The 22,738-nt window shown below is 38.7% G+C and overlaps 1 protein-coding gene across 1 annotated transcript in view; it reads left to right on the top strand.

Moving 5' to 3' along the window:
• LOC117504469 overlaps window positions 1-8,360 on the top strand; it is a 33,352-nt gene extending 24,992 nt beyond the window's left edge. Inside the window, exons 4-6 of the mRNA XM_034163938.1 lie at window positions 4,209-4,267; window positions 4,404-4,501; window positions 5,401-8,360. Of these exons, the coding sequence (XP_034019829.1) occupies window positions 4,209-4,267; window positions 4,404-4,501; window positions 5,401-8,088 (2,845 nt within the window). The 3' untranslated portion in view covers window positions 8,089-8,360. The remainder of the gene's footprint in view (window positions 1-4,208; window positions 4,268-4,403; window positions 4,502-5,400) is intronic.
• The last annotated feature ends 14,378 nt before the right edge of the window (window positions 8,361-22,738 follow it).

The raw sequence follows: 22,738 nt of genomic DNA, 5'->3' as shown, positions 1-22,738 counted from the left end.
TTTTAAAAAATGCCGGATACCCACGTGAACTTTCAATAGGCGGCCAAGAAGGGGTCAATTGAAGTATTACATAAGGGTCAAAATTTAAAAATGCTCCAATCATATTGAAAGGTATTCCATATTATTTGTCTGATCATAAAGATTCCAAAAAGGTATAGTTTGGACTATCTGTGAATGAATGGTCTGGAGTTATGGGGTAAAAACAGCAAGAACACTGAGAAAGGTCAATTTCAGTTTGTACAGGCGTCAAAAGTTAAAGTTGCTCCAATTTTGGTAAAAAGCGGTGCAAATTACTGGTTGAGCTAATAGGATTAATAAATGGAATAGTTTTGCTGTGTTGCGTGCTTGGTTTGCAAAGTAAAGGTTAAACAATATCAGCATCCATTGGATTCTGTTGGGAAAGTGTAGTGACACGGACCCACAACAGGGGGCGTAAATGAACGGACAATGGAAGGAGACAAATTATAACACTTTACTGTTGTGAATGTCACAACCAAACACAGCAGATTCAGAATGTGCAACAGTCAATTAATAAAGGTGTCGTGTGGGCAGGCTCGACGATAGGAGACGCCCGTCTGGAACGAACCGGAACCACACGATTTCCACCGCCACCTGAACCCGAGGAATACTGGAGCCGCCAAGGTCCCGGAGTCCCCAGGTGCCACCTTCCCGGCGTGTCGGATCTGGTACTGCTGGCAGAAAGCAAAGACAGTCAAAGGGTGGGTGTGTGAACACCCAGTAACAATGGTGGGAATGCCACCTCCACCTCTCACTCAACACGTTGCAGCGGTCTCAGATGAAAAGGAGCGCCGTCTTGCACAGCCTCCGTAAAAACAACCGGTTCTCCTGCAAACACTCACAATAACAGATTTATAAATCACAAAACGGCTGAGGATATTACCTCCAGATGAAGATGATATCTCGGCAGTTTGGTGGAGGTGTCTTCCTGCTTTTATACCAGATGTGGTGACAGCTGTCACCACGGCTTGTTCCTGAGGCGGCAGCGCCCTCTCGTGCCTGAAGCCCGCACTTCAGGCAGGGCGCCTTCTGGTGGTGGGCCATCAGTACCTCCTCTTCAGCGGCCCACACAACAGGTTCTATGACATGTGACATATGCTACCCTGTAACATGATAACTAAGCATGATACATGATGCAAACTATTCCTTTTAAACCATATTCACCCAACTAATAATTTGCATCACTTTTTAACCAAAATTGGAGCAACTTTAACTTTTGACCCCTGTACAAATTGAAATTGACCTTTGTCACTGTTTTTGCTGTTTTTACCCCATAACTCCGGAACATTCATTCACAGATAGTCCAAACTATACCTTTTTGGAATCTTTATGATCAGGCAAATAATATGGAATGCCTTTCAATATGATTGGAGCATTTTTAAATTTTGACCCCTGTGTAATACTTCACATGACCCCTTCTTGGCCGCCTATTGAAAATTCACGTGGGTACCTGGCATTTTTAAAAGAGTAATGTCTAAGGAGTATGTGTGCCAAATTTGGTGCTTGCATCACCATTTGAAGGATCCCTCAGCAAATATTCACTTATCTGCTGCACTATGGATCTGCATGTTGAATTGGCACAGGTTTAACACCAGATACTCTTCCTGACACAATGCCACATTACATGGAGAAATGTGGCATGGGTGGGGTTTGAACCGGAAACCTTTCGTACTGAAACCAAGTGCATTAACCACTTGGCCACTACCCGTGCCCTATAAGTAGTTACAACTACTTTTAAAATAGTACAGTTACATTTTAACTTAAATTTGCTGTGTTGGATCAACACAATTTATGCAGATCCACCTTGGATTTGCTGTGGCGACCCCGAGCGCAAACAAGGGAGTAGCTGAAGGGACTTACTTTTTATTTTTGTCACATTTACCCTTACAAATCTAGTTGGCCTGACTGACCCATGATAATTAAGTAAAAGTAACGCAAATTCATCATGTTGACCCAACAAATTTACATTTAGGTCACTCAGCAAAATTGTTTCTGTCTACGTTAACGCATTTTACTTGGGTGGAAATACTTTACATAATTGTATTATGTTCACTGAGCAAGTTAAATTTTAAGTTGTTAAACTACATGATTTGAATGTTTTCACCCAAAAAACTTGAAATGTAGATTTATATCGTAGAAGCTACATGTTAGACTTACGTTCATGTAACATAAAAACCACATACATAACAACACTCTTGTTGGTTTTTTTGAGTGTGTTCCAGGTATTCTCAGGTGTAAGAATTCCACCCCTAGTCACAAAGAGCATAAGAATCAAGTTTTGGAATACTAACTACCTCACACATAAACAATAGATGTCACCCCATACTTTACAAATCAGTATTTAATTCAAATATTAGAGTTATAACACCTTAAAGATGCATGGCACCACTTTGCTATGGGGAAACTCTCAAATATGACAGCGTTGCTTCATAACTTTTCTAATCTTTCCATTTAGTGGAACTGACTACATAAACTAATAATGACTGCTGGCGGGGCCTTTGTTGTCTCGTTGCACTGTTATGTAAGCTTTCAGACGTGGGTGTTTGAATGATACAGACACATTGCCCATTGAAGGTCAGGTGTTGAGGTTTCCATGACGTCTCATTCTGGCAAGGAGGGATAGATATGCCCCAGTTATCCTAAACTAGCCACTGCTTTGGAAACAATTGCTGCCTGAAGGCACCAGGCAGTGAGCGGCACACTATATTTTCCTGTTATTATGTCTGACAATGAGTTCCGATGGCATTTATGTGTGTTTTTCATCAGTTAAGTTGGCTTGGCACCTGATTGTAAGCAGGATGCTCAGGCTTATCAACAAGAAGAATCTGTTGCATTTCGGTGTTGAGTAGGATGAATTATTTCCTGGTCTGTCTATTAGGACACTTATTCCAAAAAATTTTGACTTGAAAACAATTTGACTTCTATTTCATTGCAGAGAGTATGAACCCATGATATTTCATGTTTTGTGTGGTCAGCTTAATTTCATTTGTTTATATTCACCCATTTTTTTGCATTTCAGACCTGCAACGCATTTCAGAAAAGTTGGGACGCTAAAGCATTTACCAGTTTTTAATGTTACCATTCCTTCTTGCAACACTTTAAGATGTTTTAACTTTGGGGATTCAAGCAATGAAGCATTTCAGGTGCTATTCTGCCCCATTCTTCCTTCCCAAACATGTCTCAAGGTGAGCAACACTATAGCGTTGCCTGTAATGTTTCCCAAAGTAATCCCTTGCCCATGTGGTTATATCAGCTATTGATGAGTGACAGTTTTTGATGCAGTGCCGTCTGAGAGATCGGAGATCACGGGTGTCCAACGTAAAGGGCACACTTGCCCTTTATGTACAGAAATTCCTCCACATTCCTTGACTTATTTAATGATATCAAGCACTGTACAGGGAGAAATCTGAAAATCCCTTCAAATCTTTCTTAGAGGAACATTGTTTTATAATTTTCTCACACATCTGTCGGAAAACTGCAGATCCTCTGCCCATCTTTGCTCCTCAAAGATGTAGTCTTTTGTGGATACTGCATTTGTACCAAACTATAATTCTAATCACCTGTTTGAAATAACAACCATATTATTTACTTTTAAAATCTCATTACAAGCCCTAAATTGCCCGTCCCAACTTTTTTTTTTTTTTTTTGGAAAGTGATACAGTACTGAAATGGATGTATAAATAAGATTAAGTTGACCACACAAAACTGGGAATATCTTAGATTCATATGGTCTGTAATGAAACAGAAGTCAGTATTAAAGAATCACTGTGTGTTTATTTATTTGTTACCCAAAGCCAAAATATGGCCATCTGGTATTACGAAGGGTTTGCTTCTGTCCGTCCGTCTGTCTGTCTGTGCTCATCATAAGTGCAATCCTATTGCTACCAGGGTCTTTAAATTCACAGGGAATATTCTTGGGACACAGACCTTGGACAAGTTCAAAGATGGCTAACCTTGACAAATTTTAAGAGGTCAAAAGGTCACATTCGATTTCCTATTGTTATGCCCATATATATATATATATATATATATATATATATATATATATATATATATATATATCCTTTCTGATTTGGGGTTATTGTTCCGTGCAGTAATTTTAGGCACTTTTAATGCATGTAGTATGAGTTCATATTGCTTTGAGGTATCTGTACAACATACCTGTCACATCTATTGCTTTTTAACCACAGGAGGGGAAGCACAGAGGAAAAGACCATAGACACCATTAATACTGCAGCAGCTGCTACAGGTGTGGATGCATTTTTGTATGTTTTTGTAGCTGATTATGTGACTGCACAGGTACATTTATATATGCCAGAGTGTGTGCAAAGAAAACATTGTACCTTGCACGTGTTATCTTGAGTTTCCTTTCATTTATTTTGCAGACACAGAGGCCACACATAAAGCAAAGGAGGCTGACAGGAAGACTGTGGATATCACAGAGCTGCATTCATTAATACGCCATGAGAGACACAAACCCTTGGTGAGGTTAATTTATTAATGCAATGCATTTTCCACCTTTACAAAAACACTATTTGTATCTGCAGTAATGTGTGGATATAAACCGAAGTTCATTTGTGCACTTGTTCTGCAAAGGTATGTCTGATAACTGAGACACAAGTGCACGTCATCCTGCACCGTGCACAGGGAGTCCTGCAAAGACATGCAATATCACCTGAGCTGATGCTTGAGAACAGAATTAACGTCACTCGTGTACCTGACCACCGCCACACTGTCCTTGGTCACTGCAACACCATGCTCCTTCTTGATTTCCTTGATGCCAAAAATAAGCAAATCTGGCCTGATTTATTTCAACAGCAGTCTAAAGTTGTGTGTTATGTTATTGTACAGCAAGTTAGTGCAGACTACAAATGATTCTGAATGCAGCCCAATGCAGAGCTTCTGGGCACATGCGCAGTGATACTCTGTACTGCTGAAGCCCTATTGCCCACGTTTATAACAAGACTCTTCCACAAAGCTAAAATGCATCTGTTAACATCTCAAAACTGTCTTCTGCTGAAGAGTGTGGCAATCATGTTGTATTTCCAGATGAAATTTAAAGAGGTCAGAGATCTGTGAGTCTTTGAATGCACCGCACTGGCCTTTCCCAATCAATTTCATGCCGCTGCAATGAAATCGCTCTCCACTTGCTCCATAACAATAGCAAATCTAGAAACTATCCTGTTTTAAGCACAGTTTAGATGTGAAGCTGCTCGTTTTAGACTTGTGTGACATATGTCACATTCATTCGTATGTCACATTCATTCATACGTCAGATTAATTCATATGTCACTTATATCAATTAAATTAGATGATGACTTTATGGTTCAAGTAGCACAAATGTTGACAATTGGCTGACCTTTGACCTCATCTTTTTCTCAGGTGGATATTATCAGAAATAGACACAGAGGAGCACGTATAGCGTGTATGAAGGAAAAATTGTCCCAAAGAAGGCAGCAAGAACTACATGACTCAACCAGTGGCCTGAGGCAGCGACAAAAGATCCACCAGCAGCTTTTTAAACCCGAGCCTCACCTATGGGGTGACTCTACCAGCGTCTACCGTAAACACTCAAAGAAACAGACAGGCAAGAGCCCACAGGTCCTCACCTACCACCAGATTCCTCTGCTTACACTGGACTGGAACAAACCACAGGGGTCTGATGGTGTGGAAGATATCTGGACTGGAGGAGCTACATCGACTTTGTCACCAGTGGAGAATATGGAGAATGCACCTTCAGTCAGCGATATATGGGAGACCTTTCTTAATGGCACGGACAATAACACTGATGAGGGTGCGTCTGTGTGTGACGTATGGCAGGCATTCCTTAACGGGCCAAGCTACGAGGATCATTCTGGTGTTCCGGAGTCAGAGTGGCTGCAGACAGCAGCATCGGTGTCTCCCTCAAATGATAAAATAACGCGACATGTAGCAAGAAGTCGAGAGCGCATATCTCATGTGGGCAAAAATACACCCGAACCCTCAGTTGAAAACACCTCAGCCGAGTGTCAGCCACTGTCACATGCTTATGAACCCTCTCTGGCTACTGTCTGCGACTCATGTGTCAGTACCCCAAGAGACGACAGCGCATTGACACAACATACACCCCAAAGGTCACAGACAAACCCCATAACAGATACTTTCAAGGAATCCAGACTCTTGGGGCCAGCATACGTGTCCGAGGGCTCTGTTGACAGTTCCTCTCAGTGGCACAAGAATGTGTCCTGGGGGCAAGAAAGGGGAGAATTAACAGGAAGAGCAGGAGGAATAGGAGGAGATGAGCCCTTTACACCCCCTACACCTGACTCGGTAACAAGCTCAGGGGAGTCAGAGACAACAGACATGACAGCAGTGTCTCAGAATGCCAGTGCTGTTGATAGGATCTCACAGGGAGCAAGGCGAAGGGAGGTTACAGGTACTGCACACAATGCGGCGGGTGACACGCTGGCATTTAGGGAGACAATCAGGCAGACGACAAAGGATGGGGAGGGGTTCGTTTTTGCTGCATTGGGACAAGGAGCAGAAGGTATTACGCCAAACGAAGAGTCTGAAGCCTCCCAAAGACACACAGATGAAAGCCAACACGAAGAACCGAGGCTGCACCGAAACAGTAAAAATCCAAAAATGCTGAGTGAGACAGATGAAAGTGCTGACGAACTGAAGCTCAACCCAACAAGTGAGGGCAAAAACGGGCAAAGGCAGATTTGGGCGAGCAAAATGAATGAATTGGACGAATTGGAAAATGAAGATGTGACATCAAATACCAAAGAAGTTTTTGGAAAGACAGATTTTGAGCTACTGTTTTGTGCAACAAGAGAAGAAGCAAGATGGTCTGTCGCTGAAGTTGACAATATCCAGGTATTGGACGAGGAAGTATGGCAACACAATGAAAAAGGTTTAGAAGGGAGTTCAGTCATTGGGCAGATGGGAAATCCATGTGTATTTTCCAAAGAATGTAATAAAGTGTCAATGCCAGTCCCAGCAGGGGAAGAGGAATGCATTCAGAAGGGAGAAACTGAGGCGGAATCAACACTGATACAAATAGCGGAAAAAGATCAGCTGAAATCTAAACCGCGTGACAATATTTTAAATCAAACGAGCCAACCAACGATCTTAGAGATGTCAGAAGTGAAATGGACCCATCAGAAAGAGGATGAAGGGGGTAAAACCAGTATGGAGGAAGAGAGCATAGCATTGAAATGTGCTTCTTCAGAATTTGAGATTCTAAAAAAGAGAAATGAAGATGAGAATACCGTGAAGCATAAAACAGAAGCAGTGAAGGAGTTGATGAGTAATGTGGAGAACCCTCAAGACAAATCTAAGAATGCTGCACCTAATGTAACCGGACAAGAGCTGTCAAGAGTTGGGAGCTCTCCGGGTGTTGAAAGTCCAAAAGATCCTATTACTGTTAAAAATACTGAGGTGCTTGGGGTGGGATTGAACAAGATGTTTGCAGAACATTTGGTCAGGGGTATTTGGGAAGAGGTGCTAGGTTGGAAAATTGATGCACCAGTTTGTAATACTGTTGATGGAATAGCAGTTATTGAAGGTTTCAGTTCTGATTTGCATCTAAGAGATGTTTCTCTGAGTGAAGGCCAAGAGCATAGTCCTAGGGGCAATGAGCACACTCCGATAGGGGAAAGTCAGTCGTACAATAAAACCGAACCTGATTCAAATTCAAATGCTCACCTGAGCCAGCTAGTTTCACCTGTTCTCAGAGGTAAATCCTATCCAGGTCACGTTAGAGACTCACAAAGTCCTAGCTTGCAGAAGGATCAGGAAAACTCCAGATCAGTCACCTGTCTCGAGATAGCTAGGCTATCAGTTCAACAAAGTCCATCCTCTGACAAATCCATTGAGACTAATAGTCTCATTTGGTGGGGTTTACTATCTGTCCTCAGTCACTTCACCAGCCTTCTAATCTGCATCCTGTTAGTTGCAGGATTCTTCATCAATATTTTCCTATACGACTTCCCAGCATTCTTTGTAATGTACGTATTTTCATTGGGCTGGTGGTTCTGTAAGTGGAAGAGACATCGGGTGACCGCAGACAAGGAGACAGTAGGATAGTTTGGACAGAAGAAAGCGGTGCTGTGTCATTTGAATACAGGGATGGTTGGCAGTCTTGAAATCACACTGTGGTTGCAGTTAGGTCGGTCTTCTAAAGAGATTTTTTCATCATGTTCAAAACTTTGGATGTATGCAGGGAAACATTAAGAAAGAATTTTCCATCTTTTTTTTTGTTTGTTTGCTTTGTTTTGCCAGTATAAAAATAACTGAATGCTGAGAGGAGGGTTTTTTAATAGAAAAATCCACAAAAAAGTACCTTTTAATGTTTTTGTTCTAATTTTATTATATTTTTTTCATTACAAATAGTATTTTTATTTTTAAAAGAATGAATACTTTTTTGAGAGGTGCCGCTGTTCATCAATACAGTACAGTGCAAAAGTTTTAGTTGCAAATAAAGCATTGTAAAACTTTCAGAAATGATAAAAAAATTTAAATATTTCATTCATAAATAAAAATGCTTTAATTCATATTTATTTATAAATATATTATTATTATGTGCAAATAAATATATATAATTTTGTTTCTATAAATTAATTAATTCTACATTTGAATTTTGTTGGAATTAGAATGAGGACATATCTCATTTAAATTTTTTTGTTGGCCATTGTTACGGCAGAAAAGCCTAAAACATTTGCACAACAGTGTGTATTTGAGTGTATTTGCAAAACTAGCGAAATGGTACATTAAAAATGTGAGGATTGTGATTTATGATGGACTAAATGGAACAGCTATGTTTGGTTTTTGTAGGTAAGTTGTTGCAATGAAACAATATAAAAAATGATCTTGCTTTGAGTTTTCTCAGTTTAATAAGTTGATATAACTCGCTGAATATGTGATTAATTTTATTTGGACTTGTATAACATCACTATATACACTCAACAAAAATATAAATGCAACACTTTTGGTTTTGCTCCCATTTTGTATGAGATGAACTCAAAGATCTAAAACTTTTTCCACATACACAATATCACCATTTCCCTCAAATATTGTTCACAAACCAGTCTAAATCTGTGATAGTGAGCACTTCTCCTTTGCTGAGATAATCCATCCCACCTCACAGGTGTGCCATACCAAGATGCTGATTAGACACCATGATTAGTGCACAGGTGTGCCTTAGACTGCCCACAATAAAAGGCCACTCTGAAAGGTGCAGTTTTGTTTTATTGGGGGGGATACCAGTCAGTATCTGGTGTGACCACCATTTGCCTCATGCAGTGCAACACATCTCCTTCGCATAGAGTTGATCAGGTTGTCAATTGTGGCCTGTGGAATGTTGGTCCACTCCTCTTCAATGGCTGTGCGAAGTTGCTGGATATTGGCAGGAACTGGTACACGCTGTCGTATACGCCGGTCCAGAGCATCCCAAACATGCGCAATGGCTGACATGTCCGGTGAGTATGCCGGCCATGCAAGAACTGGGACATTTTCAGCTTCCAAGAATTGTGTACAGATCCTTGCAACATGGGGCCGTGCATTATCCTGCTGCAACATGAGGTGATGTTCTTGGATGTATGGCACAACAATGGGCCTCAGGATCTCGTCATGGTATCTCTGTGCATTCAAAATGCCATCAGTAAAATGCACCTGTGTTCTTCGTCCATAACAGATGCCTGCCTATACCATAACCCCACCGCCACCATGGGCCACTCGATCCACAACATTGACATCAGAAAACCACTCACCCACACGACGCCACACACGCTGTCTGCCATCTGCCCTGAACAGTGTGAACCGGGATTCATCCGTGAAGAGAACACCTCTCCAACGTGCCAAACGCCAGTGAATGTGAGCATTTGCCCACTCAAGTCAGTTACGACGACGAACTGGAGTCAGGTCGAGACCCCGATGAGGATGACGAGCATGCAGATGAGCTTCCCTGAGAAGGTTTCTGACAGTTTGTGCAGAAATTCTTTGGTTATGCAAACCGATTGTTTCAGCAGCTGTCCGAGTGGCTGGTCTCAGACGATCTTGGAGGTGAACATGCTGGATGTGGAGGTCCTGGGCTGGTGTGGTTACACGTGGTCTGCGGTTGTGAGGCTGGTTGGATGTACTGCCAAATTCTCTGAAACGCCTTTGGAGACGGCTTATGGTAGAGAAATGAACATTCAATACACGAGCAACAGCTCTGGTTGACATTCCTGCTGTCAGCATGCCAATTGCACGCTCCCTCAAATCTTGCGACATTTGTGGCATTGTGCTGTGTGATAAAACTGCACCTTTCAGAGTGGCCTTTTATTGTGGGCAGTCTAAGGCACACCTGTGCACTAATCATGGTGTCTAATCAGCATCTTGATATGGCACACCTGTGAGGTGGGATGGATTATCTCAGCAAAGAAGAAGTGCTCACTATCACAGATTTAGACTGGTTTGTGAACAATATTTGAGGGAAATGGTGATATGTGGAAAAAGTTTTAGATCTTTGAGTTCATCTCATACAAAATGGGAGCAAAACTAAAAGTGTTTATATTTTTGTTGAGTGTATTTAGGAAAATGCACACAGACCTACCGTAATGTGCAAATGTCTTAAGCAGCCTAGTGTTTCTGTAAAAATGTAGTTTTGTTGACTTTACTTAGTACGTTTATCAAATAACAAATGTGAAGTTTCTATGGTGTTCCGCCGTGTATGTTGGACTACATGCTAATTATGTGACTGTTTCAAAAGGCCAAATGACTTCCCAACATTCTCTCTCAGGAGTCGTTCATGTTCAGTTTCAGCACTGGATGAGACTCGATTTGTATAAAAGCCCAACTGACATAGCAGCCAGAGCACTTTTTATCCCCAGAGCTCATGTGTTTCACGAAGGCATTATAATAGCTGGTTAATAACATCATAGGCTAAAATTCAGCAAGAAGATCTCCCTACTGATGTCCAAGTCAATACCCTTACTCCATGGCAACAACAATTTTTTTATTGTACGTTTGTTTCGACAATGTGGTATAGGACTCAAATTATCCTAGAACAAGTGATTACCTCTAAAAAAAATCTAATTGCAGTAATCTAATGTTAAATGTCTGCGATTTATTCAAACTCATTTTAGTTTTAAAGGGTACGTTTTCCATTTGTTGGGGCCTTGTTGTATGGAGTTTGCTCTATAATTCTGCCAAGGAGTTTTTCAGTACTTTATTTCCCATTTGATTTGGTTGTTTATCACAGTGTTACTCAAAAGCTAATTAGCCAGTTTTCATTGACCTGATAGAGGAGTTCTTTTCCTCATACACTGTTGACCTATAATACAAATACTACTACCACATGCTACACAATACTACATAGTGTCTACAATTACTAAGGTGTAAAAATCTTATGAAACAGCCTTGTAACTATCCAAGCATTATTATATTTTTGTACGGGTAATGTATTAATGTCTATAATCCCAACGCATTGCACTATGGAAGTACGCTAAAGATTACATAAGGCTGTGTCCAACTCACTTGGCTGTGGCTCAAGATTATGTATGAGTCTATGGGAACAGGCCGCAGCAACTATGATAGACTTTGTATAATACTCCACCTCGGCCTTGGTCTCGGATGCTATGGCCTCAGCCTTGGCTTTGAGTTATTGTGACTCGGTCTTGGCCTTGGCCACGGAGACCCAGGACTCAGACATGGCCTTGGCCTCAGGGGAGGTGGACTCAACTACAACACTGACTACTACTACTAACACTAATAACAATGATTTGGAATAAAGACGAGTGGTCACATTATAGTGTTTTGAACATTCTGAAACAGTGATGTTGAAAATAATTCAGTGTTTTAAAACGAAAAATAAAAAAAACAAAACAATTTTGTAAACCAATGGGTTCATTTAACAATTTAAGTCTCTCAAAGTACTGACATTTTTCAAAGCAATTGTGTCATTTTGTTTGTTTGAGTGTTTTGAAACACTGAATCATTTTGTAAAGTAATTGTTTCACTGAATGTTTCAAAGCAGTTTTAGGTTTATTATGTGTTTCAAAAAGGAAAAACTTTGTGAAACACTGAGTTAATTTTGTTCAAAGTATCAAAACACCTCATTTCTGACATCACTATGTGTGAAATGTAGTTTAATTTTGAAACTGACACCCGTGTCTAGCACTCCACATGCTGGTATTAGCTCATGTGTGAACAGTTCGTTCAGTTTGTAACAGGTTGCAGACATCATGTTTCAAATCATTTACAAACGAATGTCTGTTTACTGTGAACATTTCTAAAGCATTTACTGTCTGTAACTTTATACTCTGAAGTGACAAGATGACGGACATCAGACACACTTGTAAAATTCAAATAACGACTTTAGGGAGTCATTGATACAACAGAAAATCCTGAAACAGGCAACATACAATATCCAATAATGAAAGGAGTTCCAATTCATGAAAGACACAAAGTGTATTTTCTCATCATAATATACCAGTTTATATCAACCTGACATCAATCTTAAATATGACCACATGTCAGTTTGTTTACCAGAACTTTATCATGTGAGTCAAACCCCCTCCCCCTGTAATCAGCTACATCACAGTGTTAAATCAGCATTATATTGTTAAATCAGTTCTATAATAGTGTTAAATCAGCATTGTCATACTGTTAAATCAGCACTATGATCGTGTTAAATTGGCTGTTTCACAAAGTTAAATCAACACTATGACAGTGTTAAATCAGCTGAATCATAGTGTTGAATCAGCATTAAGATAGTGTTAAATCGGCTGTATTAATTCAGCTTTATAGTAGTGTTAAATCAGGTGAATCATAGTGCTGAATCAGCATAGTCATACTATTCAATCAGCATTATGATAGTGTTAAATCAGCTGTGTTATATCTGCTTTATAATAGTGTTAAATCAGCATTACGACAGTGTTAAATCAGCTTTTTAATAGTGTTAAATGAGCACTATGATAGTGTTAAATTGGCTGTATCATTGTGTTAAATCAGCATTAGGACAGTGTTAAATCAGCTTTTTAATAGTGCTAAATCAGCTGAATCATAGTGTTGAATCAGCACTATCATACTGTTAAATCAGCTTTATAATAGTGTTAAATCAGCACTATGATAGTGTTAAATTGGCTGTATCATAGTGTTAAATCAGCATTAGGACAGTGTTAAATCAGCTGAATCATAGTGTTGAATCAGCACTATCATACTGTTAAATCAGCTTTATAATAGTGTTAAATCAGCACTATGATAGTGTTAAATTGGCTGTATCATAGTGTTAAATCAGCATTAGGACAGTGTTAAATTGGCTGTGCTAAATCAGCTTTATAATGGTGTTAAATCAGCTGAATCATAGTGATGAATCAGCATAGTCATACTGTTCAATCAGCATTATGATCGTGTTCAATTGGCTGTTATATCAGCTTTATAATAGTGTTAAATCAGCACTATCATACTGTTAAATCGGCACTATAATAGTGTTAAATTGTATCATCGTGTCAAATCAGTATTAGGACAGTGTTAAATTGGCTGTGTTAAATCATCTTTGTAACAGTGTTAATTCAGCACTATGATAGTGTTAAATTGGCTGTATCATAGTGTTAAATCAGCATTAGGACAGTGTTAAATTGGCTGTGCTAAATCAGCTTTATAATGGTGTTAAATCAGCTGAATCATAGTGTTGAATCAGCATAGTCATACTGTTCAATCAGCATTATGATCGTGTTCAATTGGCTGTTATATCAGCTTTATAATAGTGTTAAATCAGCACTATCATACTGTTAAATCGGCACTATAATAGTGTTAAATTGTATCATCGTGTCAAATCAGTATTAGGACAGTGTTAAATTGGCTGTGTTAAATCATCTTTGTAACAGTGTTAATTCAGCACTATGATAGTGTTAAATCAGTACTGTCATACTGATAAATCAGCACTATAATAGTATTAAATCGGCTGTATCATTGTGTCAAATCAGCATTAGGACAGTGTTAAATCAGCTGTGTTAAATCATCTTTATAATCTTGTTAAATCAGCACTATGATAGTGTTAAATCAGTACTGTCATAGTGTTAAATCAGCACTATAATAGTGTTAAATCAGCACTTTCATAGTGTTAAATTAGTACTATGATAGTGTTAAATCAGCTGTGTCATACTGTTAAATCAGCACTATAATAGTGTTAAATCAGCACTATAATAGTGTTAAATTAGCTGTATCATTGTGTCAAATCAGCATTAGGACAGTGTTAAATTGGCTGTGTTAAATCATCTTTATAATCTTGTTAAATCAGAACTACGATAGTGTTAAATCAGTACTGTCATAGTGTTAAATTAGTACTATGATAGTGTTAAATCAGCTGTGTCATACTGTTAAATCAGCACTATAATAGTGTTAAATGAGCTGTGTCATAGTGTTACATCAGCACTTTCATAGTGTTAAATTAGCACTATGACAGTGTTAAATCAGCTGAATCATAGTGTTGAATCAGCATTAAGATAGTGTTAAATCGGCTGTATTAATTCAGCTTTATAGTAGTGTTAAATCAGCTGTGTTATATCAGCTTTATAATAGTGTTAAATCAGCACTATGATAGTGTTAAATTGGCTGTATTATAGTGTTAAATCAGCATTAGGACAGTGTTAAATCAGCTTTTTAATAGTGTTAAATGAGCACTAAGATAGTGTTAAATTGGCTGTATCATAGTGTTAAATCAGCATTAGGACAGTGTTAAATCAGCTGAATCATATTTGAATCAGCACTATCATACTGTTAAATCAGCTTTATAATAGTGTTAATTCAGCACTATGATAGTGTTAAATCAGTACTGTCATACTGTTAAATCAGCACTATAATAGTATTAAATCGGCTGTATCATTGTGTCAAATCAGCATTAGGACAGTGTTAAATCAGCTGTGTTAAATCATCTTTGTAACAATGTTAATTCAGCACTATGATAGTGTTAAATCGGCTGTATCATTGTGTCAAATCAGCATTAGGACAGTGTTAAATCAGCTGTGTTAAATCATCTTTGTAACAATGTTAATTCAGCACTATGATAGTGTTAAATCAGTACTGTCATACTGTTAAATCAGCACTATAATAGTATTAAATCGGCTGTATCATAGTGTTAAATCAGCATTAGGACAGTGTTAAATCAGCTGAATCATAGTTGAATCAGCACTATCATACTGTTAAATCAGCTTTATAATAGTGTTAATTCAGCACTATGATAGTGTTAAATTGGCTGTATCATAGTGTTAAATCAGCATTAGGACAGTGTTAAATTGGCTGTGCTAAATCAGCTTTATAATGGTGTTAAATCAGCTGAATCATAGTGTTGAATCAGCATAGTCATACTGTTCAATCAGCATTATGATTGTGTTCAATTGGCTGTTATATCAGCTTTATAACAGTGTTAAATCAGCACTATCATACTGTTAAATCGGCACTATAATAGTGTTAAATTGTATCATCGTGTCAAATCAGCATTAGGACAGTGTTAAATTGGCTGTGTTAAATCATCTTTGTAACAGTGTTAATTCAGCACTATGATAGTGTTAAATCAGTACTGTCATACTGTTAAATCAGCACTATAATAGTATTAAATTGGCTGTATCATTGTGTCAAATCAGCATTAGGACAGTGTTAAATCAGCTGTGTTAAATCATCTTTATAATCTTGTTAAATCAGCACTATGATGGTGTTAAATCAGTACTGTCATAGTGTTAAATCAGCACTATAATAGTGTTAAATCAGCACTTTCATAGTGTTAAATTAGCACTATGATAGTGTTAAATCAGCTGTGTCATACTGTTAAATCAGCACTATAATAGTGTTAAATCAGCACTATAATAGTGTTAAATTAGCTGTGTCATAGTGTTAAATCAGCACTTTCATAGTGTTAAATTAGCACTATGATAGTGTTAAATCAGCTGTGTCATACTGTTAAATCAGCACTGTAATAGTGTTAAATCAGCTGTGTCATAGTGTTAAATCAGCACTTTCATAGTGTTAAATTAGCACTATGATAGTGTTAAATCAGCTGTGTCATACTGTTAAATCAGCACTATAATAGTGTTAAATCAGCTGTGTCATAGTGTTAAAATAGCACTCACAGACTTATTAGGTGACTTTATTAGGTGATTAATATAACCTGATTTAACACTATGATAGAGCTAATTTTGACTTTGACTTTTTTTATTCTATTCTACTCTACAAATTTTAACGTGTACTCGGAAGTACATTTTACTGTAAAGCATCAAATGCAACCTCGTGGACGACTGGTCTCGTGTTTTATTTTAACACATTGATGACATTGGTTTTCAAAGCTGGTATCAGCTGATACAAATGCTGCATCAAGCTATAAATTCTCTCTTTGTGCACCACAAGCAGGCAGCTCTTGAGTGGAGGTTGGAATGACATTGCAGTTCAGCAGATGTCACTCGATCATACTGCAGGTATGCTGACCTTTTGTAAACTGGCACCTGTCCCATCCTGGCACCTTTAGTAGACTGGCATAAAGCCTCTGTCAACACAGCGGAAGAGAACTGCTCGCTGGAGACACAGTACAAACTTGCGTACACATAAAAAAACAGAGTTTGACAAGCAAGTACACAATCTTAATGAAAGTTTTACATCAAAGTCCAAGGCTTCTTATGACAATCACTGATTGCTGCCTTAGATAATTAGTACCTAGTGTGTAGTTAGCAAAATAAATGACAGCCTTTTATTTTTTCCATATCAATGAAGGTCTTCGGGAAAGATGCCGAGTTACAAGGGTCTCTGGGTCACACCCTGACCAAATGCCCGAAATGAGACGGCATCATGACGGCTCTCACGTTACGGTGTGAGCATCAGCTGTGTGTGTGAAGAGAGACACCAACTATAATAAGCTTCTCGTGATCATGTGAGACACATTCTCAGGCGTGCATTCCTGGATCCTCTGTTAGGTGCAAATTTGCGGTCGCTGTTCATCCATGCAGCCATTTGTGCATGCTATCATGGACATTATGGCGTAAGTCAGGAACCGCTGGTTGTACAGTGTAAAATCTGGGGTCGGATATAAGTTTCTACAGGCTCTGCTAAAGTGTTACCATGTCAACAGCCAAAAAATGACAAAAGTATCAGATTTCAGTAACCAACGGTGGTGGGAATAGCTAACCTAAAAGTAAGCTTTGATAACCGCTAATACGCTAGCTGAACAGTAGCACTGGTACCACAGTCTCTTATACAAAGAGACTGGTAGCGTGTTTTTGAAAACATGATTGGTCCATCTGATACGTCAGCCGCTATTGGCTATCACGCCACGCTCTGTGCTAAAAGTTAACCGCTAAATTTTTGGTATGAATTTAGCTTTATTTTTTTTCTTAAACTCTTAAACTCCAAAACCCTGAAAAACAGAATGAAAGCAGAAGGTTGATGGACATAAATGAAAACATGAACACATTAAATAAAATAATAGCTCATTTAATTAACTGACAGTAATAAAAGTAAAAATACACATAAAAAATAATTTTAATAATCTAATTCATACATTTATGTTGGCTTGACTTCCTGTTGCTCCGTCTCCTTCAGGTGACGCTTGTTACCTTCACGCAGTGTGTCAGTTTTGCTTGTTGGATGAGTGTATAAGTTCCAATAGGAACAGTCATGTATTAATGTAAGGCTTACTAACCTTTTTGACCATTAAAACTTTATTTAAAGAGTTATCTGACTTAAAGTTAGCAAAACAAAATTTAGTGGAAGCTAATTGTTGACATTAGCTTAAAAGATACTCCAGGAATGCAATTTGTTTATTAGCTGTGATCTGATTACCACTTGTTACCACTGAATCTAGAGACTAAATTTTAGGCCCATGAGTAATTTTACAAACTTAATTAAGCAAATGTATGAGCTAGTTCTGTCAGACAAATGTAGTTGCTTGCTACACACATGCTAACATGCCTCATTCACATAATTATTATATTGTTGGATTGTTAGTTTACTATGTCCAAACATAAAATTAATAAAAAAAAAAAAAAAATCTATAATAATGGTCCTGACAATATGCATTCAATGCCACCTTATGCCCAGCAGGTGTCAGTGTTGCTCCAATATTGAAATGATGAATTAAAATTCAATGGGTTCAACAAAAATCATGTTTCCACATCACGTGACCCTCTCAAGGAATTATTTAACATTATCTGCACAATCCTAAACAGCAAATTTAATTTTGCATGACATATTAATGATTCAAAATGGCGAAGTGCATAATACTAATAGGAATATATAATTAATATAAAAGGAGAAAACATTCAGCGTGCAGGGATGAGAGGGTAGGCAAGGGCATGGTATGAGAGCGCAAAATGACACAGGGTCTTTTTTATAAGCCTGAGGGGAGTGCAGAGCTGACATATTGGAGACCTGACAGGCAGCATCGTCCACGGTGCCCGGTCAAGGAAACCACGGCAACCACTTTTCATTCTCCATCCCACCTCGGCCTACCTGCCTCCGGCCTGTGCTCCTCTCCTTCAACCTTCATCCTTCTCAGATTCATCTCCCACATGACCTCAACTTGTGCTCAAGGCATTTCTCACCAAGCCTTGACACGGTTTACCTTCACCCCGACTGTCCTCCGTGATGTTGCCAGATGTCCACTGGCTCCAGCATCAATGAGACAGTCATGTTTCCTGCAGTTTCCTCTTGGCCTTTCAAAGTTGTGTGTGTTTCTTACACAATCACCACGGCTAAAATATTTAAAAAATAAAACAGAAAAGATTCACCAATGAATAAAGCAATGGAGCAGTGGCGGCTCCACAGCTTTTATTTTTTGGTGGGCACATAATTATTTATTATTTATTCATTAAAATGAAATTAGTGCTGCGTTGTACTTTAATTTCAGCACATAAGAACCTCAGGAAATGACTTGACTTGACATTTTCAGCTCAGTACTCACTTTTACGGCCTGGTCAGGTCTATAACTATGATGAACTGGAAGATACAAGTTGCTCACAGATGTGATCTTGGTTTCATGAGAAAACAAGGTTTCACTTTCTCAATATAATGAGAAAATTATTACGTTATCTTGCGAAAACAGTGTTTTGTTTTCTCAAGATCATGAGAAAATTATTCAGTTATTTTTTTCAAGATTATGAGAAAAAACTTTTCTTGGGAAAATGAAACTTTATTTTCTTCAGATTATGAGAAAGTTGTTATGGTTAGAGGTCCGGACGGGACTGAACCATTCCAAACGATGAACTCAAATGCTGGGAGCAAGGAACAGAACTGGTTGTGAACAATAAATAAATAAATAAATAACATTGCTGCGCTGGGGGCGCCTGCAGAGTGGAGAGTCGGCCTGCTTGTAGTGGTGGAAATTAGGGAGCTGCAGCTTCCCGAGCCAGGCTTGTAAGAGAACTGAAATCCTGGAGTATATGGGACTGGAGCCGGAGCCAGGTGCGATGCACAGATTCAAGGACGGGAACTAGGAGAATGGAGGATAACAGAGGTGATTGCACTCATAACATTGAAGCCTTTAACAATGAGCAGTTCACTGAAGGCTCAAAACAGGAATGTTCACAGTTCTGGAAATAAGGTTCACAGTCTAGGAAATGAGGTTCACTGTCCAGAAATCTTTCACAGTTCATGAATATCTTCAGAGGTCAACAACTTGGAAAGTTCTTAGTGGTTCAATATCAGGGTTCATACAGTTCTTGGAAATAGTTCTTGGTACTGGTTCTTGGATACAGTGGTAAGTCATGCACAGTCACAAACAGGAGCAGCATGAGAGCAGGATCTCATGGACAGGCAGGAACTTAACTGAAGTGTGGCAGAACTATGCACTCTGAAGCTGAGAGCTGATAAGTTCCAATGTGACATAGTGCTTGGTGGTGGCGAGGGAGCTAGGAGCCTATGGGACATGGAATCCGCGCAGGAGGGCATCTGGAAATACCAGAAAATATCAGCGAGTTCTAATACGGGAATTAGAGTTAGCCAGTTTACCTTGAAATGAGCTGCGGAAAGCTCAGACGTCAGAGTGCTCGGAAGCGGCAGGAATGTCAAGGTCACGATCATGGAATCTGAGTGAAGAATCTGGTAGTGAATGAGAACAAAGCTGGGGTTTAAGTAACCTGGTCCTAATGAGCCGCTCATGAACGTCAAGTGCGTGGTGTTGATAAGCAGCAGGTGTTCCTCGGCTCTGAGTGCGCCATCAGGGGGAAAAACAGACAAACTACACACAAGGTTAAAAAGGAAGGAGCAAGAAAGGCAGACAAAGGCAGCCCACGACAAACGTTTTGTTTTCTCATGATAAAGAGAAAATTATTTTATCTCAGGAAAATAATGTTTCATTTTCTTAAGATTATGAGAAAATTATTCACTTATCAAGAAATTAAAGTTTAATTTTCTTAAGATAACAAGAAAAGTTCTCTTATCTCAGTGAAAACAAAGTTTTGTTTTCTCATGCTAAAGAGAATATTATTTGGATTTCTCCTAAAAACAGTAAACATTTCTCAAGAGTACGACAAAAAATATTCAGTTATCAATCAGAAAGCAAAAGTTTGTTTTCTCAAGATCATAAGAAAATTATTCATTTATCTCTGCAAAACAATGTTTTATTTTCTGTGGATAAAGGAATAATATTCTCGTTATCTTCAGAAAATGAAAGTCAACATTATGAGAAAATTATTCAGTTATAGAGAAAACAAAGTTTAATTTTTTTCAGGTAACGGGAAAGTTTTCGCTTATCTTAGAGAAAAAAGTTTTGTTTTCTCATGCAAACAAGAAAATTATTCAAAAACAACAACAACAACAACAAAAATCTCAAAAAACTGTCAGGATTTGGACTTTTTGGGTATGTGTTCTGTTTTATTTTTATTTGCTTTTGTGATATGGCTTTTCTCTTGCTCTGTCTTTCTGCTTGGGTTTTCTCTGTCCTGCTTTTTCTTGTCTTTCTCTCTTGGTTCTTGGTGGTGGGCGTTTCTCTCTGTCAGGCCACACCCTGGTTCTGGAAGTTTCACCTCACACCTGTTCATGATTTGCAGCTAATCACCTGGGTGCTATTTATGCCTCACACTTTGCTCTTGTCCCTTGCCAGATCGATGTGCCTTGTGCCTCTTTCTGGCTCAGTTCCTCATGTTTTTTTTGGTTGTTTTTTTTTGCCTTGCTCTGATAGCTTCATTGTGTTTTTTGACTACCTGCCTGTGTACCTCGACCACGTCAAAGCCTGATGTAGCAGGAGGTGGTAAAATCACAAGTCAGAATTTCAGTACATCCACTTGGGAAATGATTCACAATATTAATACCAGCATTTTGGCGTCAAAATTAATCCTATATCTTGAAAATAACCCCTTGAATGTAACAAAGTATGGTCTATTTTCAATTATCTGGCTATATTCCGCAATGTGTAAAGTTTGTCCATGCTCTTCAAAAACTTTATAAACACAATTCTTCCACAAAGGTTTGTCAAAGGTTTTATTTCAGTAATACTGTGTGAATAACTTAGGAGGAGGCCATGCGCTTGAAAAACTTTAAAAACATAAACCATTGTCAAAGGTTTTATCAAATTCTTTAGCCTGAGATCTTGTTTTTGGTTTGGCCATGACACTTGATTTACTACAACTTGCCATGCAGTGACTTGAAAATACATGTGCAATTGCATGATCACTGTAATAATATTAGTACTTATGTAGCTTTTGTGACTTCTCTGAAATAAGTACTACCAAGTGAGGAGCATTATATATCATAAACCTGAATGTTGTGTTCAATGCAGTGTTCATCAAAACTAATCATGAAGGCAAAACAATTACATTGTAATATTTTGAAAGATGTTAAAATTACAGTATATATATTGCAGTTTTCTTTTTTGCATGGGGTGTTTTTTTTTTTTTTTTGTCATGGTAGACACCCACTTCCTATATGAAATATCTCCAAAATTACACAATGCACAATCTCTGAAGTGGATGTAAGCATATTTGAAAAAAAAAAAAAAATTCTACCATTACCACCTCCTGCTACCCTGATGTTTTGGTTACTGATGCTCTTCTTGGACTGCCTTTCTGTGTATTGACTCCAGGATACAAACCCAGCAAACGCTTTAACTCCACTGAGCTGTGAACTAGGTTTGGCAGAGCGGTGATAAACTTCCTGTTAATTCTAGAATAGAATTTAAAATTCTTCTTCTTACTTATAAGGTTTTGAATAATCAGGTCCCATCTTATCTTAGGGACCTCGTAGTACCATATCACCCCAATAGAGCGATTCGCTCTCAGACTGCAGGCTTACTTGTAGTTCCTAGGGTTTGTAAGAGTAGAATGGGAGGCAGAGCCTTCAGCTTTCAGGCTCCTCTCCTGTGGAACCAGCTCCCAATTCAGATCAGGGAGACAGACACCCTCTCTACTTTTAAGATTAGGCTTAAAACTTTCCTTTTTGCTAAAGCTTATAGTTAGGGCTGGATCATCCCTTAGTTATGCTGCTATAGACTTAGACTGCTGGGGGGTTCCCATGATGCACTGTTTCTTTCTCTTTTTGCTCTGTATGCACCACTCTGCATTTAATCATTAGTGATTGATCTCTGCTCCCCTCCACAGCATGTCTTTTTCCTGGTTCTCTCCCTCAGCCCCAACCAGTCCCAGCAGAAGACTGCCCCTCCCTGAGCCTGGTTCTGCTGGAGGTTTCTTCCTGTTAAAAGGGAGTTTTTCCTTCCCACTGTAGCCAAGTGCTTGCTCACAGGGGGTCGTTTTGACCGTTGGGGTTTTACGTGATTATTGTA

This window comes from Thalassophryne amazonica, chromosome 22 (assembly GCF_902500255.1).
Source record: "Thalassophryne amazonica chromosome 22, fThaAma1.1, whole genome shotgun sequence".
Lineage (NCBI taxonomy): Eukaryota > Metazoa > Chordata > Actinopteri > Batrachoidiformes > Batrachoididae > Thalassophryne > Thalassophryne amazonica.
This window is presented reverse-complemented; position numbering and strand designations above follow the sequence as displayed.